General features: G+C 40.0%; 1 protein-coding gene across 1 annotated transcript in view; it reads left to right on the top strand.

Moving 5' to 3' along the window:
- Window positions 1–224: 224 nt before the first annotated feature.
- The window catches only part of vstm2a (V-set and transmembrane domain containing 2A), a gene marked incomplete at both ends in the record, with an annotated part of 79,116 nt that continues 68,659 nt past the window's right edge, over window positions 225–10,681 (top strand). Inside the window, 2 exons of the mRNA XM_081352975.1 lie at window positions 225–300; window positions 1,680–1,849. Coding sequence (XP_081209101.1) covers window positions 225–300; window positions 1,680–1,849 — 246 coding nt within the window. The remainder of the gene's footprint in view (window positions 301–1,679; window positions 1,850–10,681) is intronic.

Genomic DNA, 10,681 nt, shown 5'->3' with positions numbered 1-10,681 from the left:
GCGTGCGTGAGTGAGAGCCGCAGAGAGAGAGAGAGAGAGAGAGAGAGAGAGAGAGAGAGAGAGAGAGAGAGAGCATCATTACTCCATCAACACCTCGCAGAGACAGTAGGAGAGTTACCGAGCGAGAGTTGCGGCATGTTTCCCGCTCGGCGTATTCTCTCGGTTTCTGCTTAACGAGCTCAACATTTCTGGAGGACATTTCTTTCCCAGCTCTCTTCGCAGTGATGGGGACCTTACATGACAGTATTGGATTTGTGCTCTTTTCCTGTTTGTCCATTCAAGTTGGATTTTCTCTTGATGGTAAGAACATTTTACGGCTGAAAATAGATACTTTTTAATGCATCTATCCGCAATGGTATACACCGTTAATAACTTTAAAATTTCAACCATTATCAGCAGCTACTGAAAATATGCTCCCAGTGTCTATTTTACATTTCAAATGATTGCTGCATATATTTGTGTGGTAATCTTTAAATAATAAGTGGCAAAAGTTGAGCCTACGCGATCCCGATGTCCGTGAGGTGTGATAGAAAAATCAACTGTTGATTTCTGGGAACTCGTAAGATCTCGGATCTGTCCTTCTGCACATGAACCCTGAGCTCTTGTCCAGCGTTAAAGGTAGTAAAGGGTAATTTTGAAGGAACCGCACGCGCGACTTGCATGTCAAGTGGTGATGATCCGGTAAACGGACTGCGGCTGTTCAGCACCACGAACAGCTCCAGCTCCCGGTAAACCAGTTCAGCACCTCGAACAGCTCCAGCTCCCGGTAAACCAGTTCAGCACCTCGAACAGCTCCAGCTCCCGGTAAACCAGTTCAGCACCTCGAACAGCTCCAGCTCCCGGTAAACCAGTTCAGCACCTCGAACAGCTCCAGCTCCCGGTAAACCAGTTCAGCACCTCGAACAGCTCCAGCTCCCGGTAAACCAGTTCAGCACCTCGAACAGCTCCAGCTCCCGGTAAACCCGGTAGAAGAACAGGAGTCTGCCGTGTAACAAAGAGAGGATCTGCTGTACGAACCCGACGAAATTATAGGCTGGAAGTATTAATTAAATTTCACCCAGCCAGAAAATTTGACTAGTTGCAAAAAAAAAGAGGAAATGTGTGTGTGTGTGTGTATATATATATATATATATATATATATATATATATATATATATATATATATATATATATATAGTATGTGTGTGTTAAAAAAAAAAAAAAAAAAAAAAAAAAATATATATATATATATATATATATATATATATACATATATATTAATGACAATTTTCCTATTTTATAATTTATCATATTATTATGATTTGTTTATATATATGTATATAACAAATCATAATAATATAATAAATTTTAAAATATGAAAATTAAAATTGTCATTAATGTATATATATATATATATATATATGTATATATAATCAAACCAAAATAATAAAAAAAATAATTATAAAATATAAATCAAATAGACATTTTAATGTACATATTTTATTATTATTGTATTGATTATTTTATGGAAGTATTTTATTTTCACTTTGTGATTTCTAATGAAATCAGAAGAGAAAAAACATTTAAAACATATTATCATTGATTTTATTATATCAGAATTTCAATCAAAGAGTTGAGTATAATCACTGGTAGACTGTCTTTCTTCAATCTCAGGTTAACGTGCTGCATCTCTCTTGCAGGAAAATTCACTGATTTCCCTTCTAACATCACAGCAAGGGAAGGGCAGAACATCGAAATGGCATGTGCCTTTCAAAGTGGGATGTCCTCGGTTTACTTAGAGATCCAGTGGTGGTTTATCCGTGCTCCTGAGGAACTGATCACGAGCGAGGAGGACGAGGACGACACGGAGGTAAGAACATTTCATGAGAGGGTTTAACGAAGGGTTAATTGTTCATAACGTCACTTCACTCCAGCTTTCAGGAGAAATCGAAGTATCCTCGGCACGGAATTTATCCCGTTTCGTCGCACATACCACATGCATCACTTTCATCCACCCACTCCGTTGCACTTTTAATTGATTGAATGAACTGTTTTTTTTTTTATGTGTCGCTGAAACGTTGTGTTTTATTCTGCTATATTTCTCTTCTGCTGCTAGAAGCTTCATTTTGAAATGCAGATCTGGCAGTATTCCTGTTGTTCTACTCATGCCACGTAATTATAACCCCTAACCCTCCACGTCAAAACACACACTTGCACAGCACACAATACATGTCAGACTAATCATCTGTTTCGCTCAGGGATGTTGTGTTGCGAGCAGGACCTGAATCACGCTTCATGATTCATAGTGAATTCAAGACTCCTCAGGCTTGGAGATCCGCAGATAAATCACTGTGACACTCATTTGGAGATCACTGGTCTTATGAAGGACAAAACACACAAGTGAATGACATCAAGGGTCCGAGTGTGTGCATTAGAGACGCCACTGGCTGAATGTCAACAAGTGTGTGTGTGTGTGTGTGTGGCCTTTGTTTGCATTCGACATGTCTGTGTGACGACATGTTTAACGACAAAATGTTTGCGAGCGTCAACAAATGATCTGAGTCACGGCTTGCGTATTAATGTTGTTTTGTGGCAGGCTGAGAGATGTCTTCAGGCTCACACACAGTATAGTCAGTTGTTGCAGATGCAGTTCAACATTCAGAGAGAGCATTTGGCAGTTCACTGACATTAAACAAGTTTATTTTCCCGTTTGATAAATGCCTTTTGTTCGCACAGGAAGAAAAACATCCCTTTTTTTGTTCCTGCTCAGATTTAATTCTGCTATTACTAAAGCGCTGTTGTCTCTCATCATGCACATATCGTCGAGGCTTCGATCCAGGGGATGGGAGAAGCTTCGATGTCTTCTTGGATAATTGTGTGTCAAATGACATGCAGAGGAGAAGCCAGCCAAATATTCCTGCAGAAAGACATGTGGAATTATGAGACGTGACGTCGGTCAGTGGTTTCTGATGTCAAGCGTTCAGCTCTGATGGGAATGAGACGCGACGAGAGACGAGTGCTGTTGTTGTGGCACTAATGTATAATGGATATGATCCATAGCCTGAATCTGCAGTCAAACACACATTTATTCAGACACCTTCGACATTTCTCACATTATCAGTTTATTCGCTATAGTTTAGAGAATGGTAATAAAGAACTCAGAGTTATGAACTCAGCTGATATTTGACTGGTTTTGTCCGTCCTTCTGTTAGACTGTCTCACACATGAATTATGTTGAATATCTGTCAGCTGTTAAATTTAACTACACAATTAGATAATACCAGTTTAGCTCAACCAATCACCAAGCAATGCTTCATTGTGTTCAGCAAAACATGATCAGCTCAAAGTGTCCCAATCATTTCTGGTCCTACATTTTAAATGAATGTCACTGGTAGTCTCTGTATGAAGAATGTCTTGGTGCTATTACAGTTTTTTTCAACTGTTTACACACATTTTCAAAACTTTACACACAAATCCAGGAACTGCACACACAAAATGCTAAATTCCTCACATCTCTTGCAAAATGAAGCACTGCATTCAAAATATCACACACATCTCAAAAGCAAACATTTGTCTTACGTTGCAAACACCTTTGCCATAATATTATATTTTTGGATTTATAATACACACAGTTATTCAACACCTAAAGCTCTTCTTTCATGAGCTCCTGTGTTCATTTCTGGACAAGACTGAAAGTAATCGGCAGAGAGAAGCTGAAAAACTCACGGTAAACACGAAAGATTGAAACCAAACTTTATTTGTTTCACTGTAAGTGTTTGCACATGTGAGGAGTGAGTGTGTGTATGTGTGTGTGTGTGTGTGTGAGGAGTGTGTGTGAGTGTGTGTGTGAGGACTGTGTTTGTGTGTGTGTGTGTGTGTGTGTGTGTGTGTGTGTGAGGAGTGTGTGTGAGGAGTGTGTGTGAGTGTGTGTGTGTGTGTGTGTGTGTGTGTGTGTGTGTGTGTGTGTGATGAGTGTGTGTGAGGAGTGTGTGTGAGTGTGTGTGTGTGAGGACTGTGTTTGAGTGTGTGTGTGTGTGTGTGTGTGTGTGTGTGTGTGTGTGTGTGTGTGTGTGTGTGTGTGTGTGTGTGTGTGTGTTTGTGAGGAGTGTGTGGGTGAGGAGTGTAAGTGTGTGTGTGTGGAGTTTGTGTGTGTGTGTGTGTGTGTGAGGAGTGTGTGAGTGTGTGTGAGGAGTGTGTGTGTGTGTGTGTGTGTGTGTGTGTGTGTGTGTGTGTGTGTGTGTGTGTGTGTGTGTGTGTGAGTGTGTTTGTGAGGAGTGTGTGGGTGAGGAGTGTAAGTGTGTGTGTGTGGAGTTTGTGTGTGTGTGTGTGTGTGTGTGAGGAGTGTGTGAGTGTGTGTGAGGAGTGTGTGTGTGTGTGTGTGTGTGTGTGTGTGTGTGTGTGAGGAGTGTGTGAGTGTGTGTGTGTGTGTGTGTGTGTGTGTGTGTGCGCGTGTGTGTGTGTGTGTGTGTGTGTGTGTGTGTGTGTGTGTGTGTGTGTGCGTGAGTGTGTGTGAGGAGTGTGTGTGACGCTCATGGATTACTGTGGTGTTTTGATAGGGTGTGTTTGAAAAAGGAAATCAAGATTAGATTTTTGTGCGTTTCATACAGAAGTGTGTGTTGTGGTTAGCAAAAAGTGTTTTATGAAATTGAAAACTGAGTCGAAGGCCGATAATTAGCGTATGGTTTTGCAGATTTGGTGTGTGTTTCTGGTGTTTGAGTGTCAGAAATTGTATGTCACGTAAGGATTTTGTGTGTTTAGTTTTTGTGGAAGAGAAGTGTAATCTCCTGACTGAGGAACCGCACACACACTCTGTAATGACACATAAGGACTCGTCTCTGCGCAGGCCACAGCACTTCACTGCAATCTTCACCGAGCCATTGCTGTCGTCAAAAGTCTCAAATTGGATAAATGGTTGCTGTTAGCGTTTGGATGCTCATTTCTGATGTCCCGAAGCGAGGCAAGAGGTCATTTATCAAAAGAACCACAGCCCACATAAAGTGCAAATGATAATGCAATTTCGAATGCAAAGATCTACTTTATTTGCATACTTATGGGAGCTTCTGGGCTCGAAGTTCATTCTCTGATGGTCTCGTGTGAATTGGCTGGATTTATTTCAGGCAGTCGTGTTCTTTTGTGAACTTTATATACGGCAGTGCTGGGACTTAGGGACGTTTATTAAAGCACATATTCAGAAAGAGATCAAGACTTTGGGTTGACTGACGTCGCTGACATTTTTAGATGAACGCTTCACACCTTTGCACTGAATGTGAACGCAGGGAAAATTAGAGACTGTCAAATGTGATTCATCAAACAACATGTTTTTATCATCACTGCTCTTTTGTGCGATGATGACGAGCAATGCCTCCAATCATGCACTTACTGCTGTTCTTCACACATTCAGAGCAGTTTAATCAATAGAAGAGCATTTCAAGTCCAACACAATTAATTTAGAGAATGCATGATATAGAGTTTATTACCTCACCTGTGTGTGTGTGTGTGTGTGTGTGTGTGTGTGCTACCTGTTACCAAAGAAATTATGGTAATAATAAGAATCAAAACTGTGTGAAATAATTTGTCTTTCATGCGAGCTCTACGTATAAACACAAAAGATTCTCTTCTAAATTGAACCGAATGAAAGAATGGTGCGATTGCGTCCTGTTAGGACAAATTCACTGCTTAAAATAGCATTTGCTCTGCCTTTCTTTTTCTTTCTTGGACTTATTATTTAATGGATAACATTTCCATTGGCATCTGAGACGAGAGCATGCGTTCCTCCAGCTGTAGAGTATAGATCCATCAGCATTATCGTGATATGCAGGTTTGTCGGCTGTGAGACGCAGCGGGAGGAACATGCTTCTTCTTCATGACTCACAGGCCCAAATTATTCAGCAGAAGTTTGCGTTATATATCATATGCACGCAGATCCTGAAGGCCTGGATTTCTGTGCTTTAGCTCAGATCTTACACACTTGCCAGATGTAATCTAGATATATAACAGTTCAAAGGGAATGTGAGAAGTAGTATTGCATACTAATGTTCAGTGGCCATGCCACATTCATACACCACCACTCAAAGGCTTTCCAAATAAATGAATGGTTTTATTCAGCCAGGATGCATTAAATAAATGTTGTTCTTTTGAATATTTTATTTATCAAAAAAATCAAGAAAAATTAAATATAATCAACACTGATAATAATCATAAATGTTTCTTGATCATCAAATCCTCATATTAGAGTGATTTCTGAAGGATCATGTGACCCTGAAGACTGGAGTAATGATGCTGAAAATTCAGCTTTGATCACAGGAATAAATTACGTAATATTTCACATTATTACTGTGATAAAACTCTGGATCAAAACACAGGCATAGAAGAAGCAGAAACAAGCGATAGAAGCATTGCTGTAAAATAATGAAATCAACATTAAACATCATATAAACCAAATCTGCCTAATGTTACCGACTGAAATGTCGACCAGGACTGAGAAGTTTGAGGTGTTGATGGACTCGATCGACTGTTTTAATCATCGTTCTGAATATGATCCAGGCAGTGTCTTTGACAAAAACATCATTTTCTCAGCTTTAATGAAACTTCACACATTCAAGAGTTGTAAATCAAAGAATGCATGAAGCAACAAGAATATTTTTTTTTGTTTTGTCAGGCTCTGTTCTTTCTTTTGATATATTGTGTCTTCAGATAATCACACAGCAAAATATTGTGGGGGCCATGAAAGTTTTGTGAAAGTGATCAGAAATGCTGGCGGGGAAAGAGTTAAACTGAATGGAAAAGTGAAATGTTGGCTTGGGAACTAGCTAGAATTAAATAAGTCACTTCAGAATTAAGATTTCCTGATCATTTTCTCTCCCCCACGTCATCCAAGATGTTCATGTCTTTCTTTCTTCGGTGGAAAAGAAATGAAGGTTTTTGAGGATAACATTCCAAGATGTTTCTCCATATACTGTAGTGACTTCAATGGGGTCCAACAGGTTGAAGATCTAAAGGTGAGTTTCAGTGCGGCTTCACAGTCTCGACACGATCCAGCCGAGGAATAAGAGTCTCACCTAGACAAACCAGCGGACATTTTAGAACAAAAAAATATAAACATTTATATACTTTTTAACCACAAATGCTCTTCTTGCACTAGCTGTGATGTGCCACACATTACGTAATCACATTGAAAGGTCACTTGAAGTCCTCTATGGAGAACAATCCTGGAACGTTTTCCTCAAAAACCTTCATTTCTTTTCGACATCTCGGCTGATGTGGTGGTGAGTAAATGATCAGGAAAGTTCAATTCTGAAGTGAACTAATCCTTTAGCGTTTATTTTATTTTTTAATGCTTTTTATAGTTTTGGTTTTGGTTTCAGTGAAGGATAATAACCCTGGCACGGATCACTGCGAGTGTAGGCAGAGAGAAAAGCACACTAGGTTTTGGAACACAGTTCTAGTGTCCACATTGATCCAAGAAATCCACTGGACGGGCATCAGCCAGTTTCTCCTTAAACCCAGACCGGCGCTGCTAGTGGCATGACTGAAGGCATTTCCCGTCGTTTAAAGCTTAATTGACAGCTGCCGCTGATACTGCCTCGGAACAAGATGAAGGCCTTTTATCACTTAAGGTTTCACACAAATGTCTCGTTTTCCCAATGGAAATGACTGGCCGATCTAAACAGCACACTCCCTACAAGTACAAACTAATGCAAAATCCATATCATCCAGCCCGCCTCTGTCTTTAGCCCAATTACACCCCGTCCTCAGTGTAAGTCCTCCACCAGACTTTTAAAGACAATAAGCCCTGAAGGTCAATGAAGCGATCGCTGGATCCATCAGCGCCGGGCTATTGTTAGGACACGCACATTCATAATCAATGCATGAAGCTCTCCATCTGTGGATGATACTGAGCTTGAACCAGCCGTGTCCTTTTTCCATGAGTTTTGACCTGTAGCCTCGAGGCAAGTCGAGACTGGAGAGTGGACACTAAAAAATGCTGGGTTGTTTTAACCCAGCTTTGGGTCAAATATGGACAATCCCAAACGTTGGGTTAAAAATTGTACTTAAAAATTGAACCCAACGGCTGGGTTTGTACATATTTGACCCAAAGTTGGGTTGAAACGACCCAGCATTTTTTTAAGAGTGAAATGGTCAGGAAAAAGAAAGGAGTCTTCTCTAGAATAACATACTGTATACTCTCTAAAGCTAATTATTGAGTGTCAACAATGACACAAATATTGCACAAATATGGTGTAGTTGGAAGAATTGAGCGGCAGTTATTAGACAGAGTTCATTTATAGCAGTTTCATAACACAGTGGATTTTAATGAAAAGATTAGACTAAATGCTTGTAAAATTGCAATCAAATCTCAGAAGTCATAAATGTGTTGACAAGCCACCAAACTTTCAAATAAAAAGTGTTTTGCTGTGCACGGCTACATTGATATAGAAATCTCATGACTATAATGCACACACCACTGGGGGATTTACGGCAGTAGTAATGGGCGACAGCTTCAACCACCATATTGCATTAGCAGTGGTTGCGTTGAGTTTCTCAGTCCCGTTGGGCATTAGCGCTGAACACGCTGCTAATAGACTCTGAGTTTGAGACGCAGCTCTAATTTCAGCTGAGCTTTACACTGTAGTGATGCATTTAGATTTAAATGGGGTTTCAGCCCTGTTAGAGAGAGCACGATCACCGGTTTCGACAACCACAGACTCTCACTGGCCTTGCATGCAGTGAATAAAACTATAGAACTATCCAGTTACACTAATGTTCAAAGATTTGTGGTGAATATTTCTTCATTCATTAAGGATGCAGTAAATTGATCAAAAGTTACAGTATGATTTTTCTATAATTTCCTATAAAAGCTGTTCTTTTGAATTTTCTATTCATCAAAGAATCCTGAAAAATAAAACGTTTCACAGTTTCCACAGAAATCTGAAGCAGCACAACTGTTTTCAACACTGATAATAATCATAAATGTTTCTTGAGCATCAAATCCTCATGTTAGAATGATTTCTGAAGAGTAATGATGCTGAAAATTCAGGAATAAATTACACTTTATTATATATTCACATAGAAAACTAATATTTGATCAAGTAAATGCAGCCTTGTTGAGCAGAAGAGACTTTTTCAACAGCATTCAAAAATCTTTTGAACATCAATAATATCTATAATATATCAAATTTAAAATGTAATCAGAGGTGCATTTTATGCTCATACAACATTTTTTTTTTCCACAAACCTAAACAGGCAAATTTATACTAAACACAACAAAACCGGTCTAATTTACAAAAACAGAGTCATAAATGTTAAATAGTACAGGGACCTTAATCAGTGATTTTTAATTAAACATCCAAACTGTGTGTTTTACAATTCAACGCTTCATATGAGAGGGTAGGGTTCGTTTAGACGAGCTCGTTTGATCATTTCTTACAAACTACTGTCGACTACGGTTAATTAGCAGCTCAGAGAAGCCCTGAAGAGTGAAGGTGCCAGAATGCAGGTCGCGTCGCCATTTCAACCAAATCTCCAAATGCCACGAATTTTGTATCCAAAGCAAAATGAGACATGCTCTGTCATTGTTCTTACTTCTTAAATTACAGTGACATAAAATAACCTTATTTTCATCATGAAACTGTAATAACTGAACAAAGGCTTTGATGGCAAGGACAAAATGCATCATGGAAAGACCCTCGGAGGAATTAACTGGCAGAGCGCTCGCGTTTAGTCTGGCAACAAACACTGAAAAGAGGAGATATTCATCAACCCACTGGAAAACACAAGAAAGGAAACTCTTATTGGCCTGTGTGAAGATTTAAAGTGAAGCTTCACGGGAGGACGAGTATGAATGTGTGTGGGCAGTCGCTCTTTAATCTTGACTCTGGGCCGTTGAGGATTTGGAGATCCCAGCATAATGGATTTCTCCACAACTGCCATATCCGTGCGACAAAAGGAGTGTGAGAGAAGGAGAGGAGCGACCGGACAGATGATCGTGTCGAGGGAGGGAGAATCAGCATGTAATGTGCAGAAGAGATGCCAGAAGCTCAGTCCAATTCAATTTGAGGGATCAAAACAAAAGTCGTTCCCTTTGAAGACACCGGCTCTGTGGGCTCCAATTAGTGAATGACTCGCATTTGATCTCTCTCTGGAGCGAGTGCACGTGTGTTCCCATGTGTCTCTGGTGTAACGTAAAACTTCATATAAAATCATTGTTAAAGAGGACCTATTAATGAGCAAATTTCCCTCCAGTGGGAGTTCTTCTATATATCAGTGTCAGTGTTTCTCAACTCCTGAAACGCCTCCATTGTAGTCTTGAGTTTCTTCCAGGAACGAACACATCACAATATTCCTCATTATAATAATTCATATGCAGAATAAATGGGCGGGGCCTGGTTGAGTTAGTCAGTAGTGTGTTAAACTGGTGGTTATGGTAAGGGGCGGGACATTTCCCAAACACACTCGAAGCGCTCGACCAATCACAACACACTGCTCCGGCCGACCAATCAGAGCACAGTGTGCTTTTCAGAAGGAGGGGCTTCATAGAGACAGGAAGTAAACAGAGCGTTACTGACAGACTGGGAAGAGAGGAGCCGCAACAATGGAGAATATGAGGAGAATAATCAACATTACAGCAGGAAAACCTGCTCTAGTAGAGCCTGAGTACAACAGCAAGACTTTGAAAAAGGCCTTAATATGGCCTCTTTAAAAA

This window comes from Scardinius erythrophthalmus (genome assembly GCF_964197995.2).
Source record: "Scardinius erythrophthalmus genome assembly, chromosome: 22".
NCBI classification, from domain to species: domain Eukaryota; kingdom Metazoa; phylum Chordata; class Actinopteri; order Cypriniformes; family Leuciscidae; genus Scardinius; species Scardinius erythrophthalmus.
This window is presented reverse-complemented; position numbering and strand designations above follow the sequence as displayed.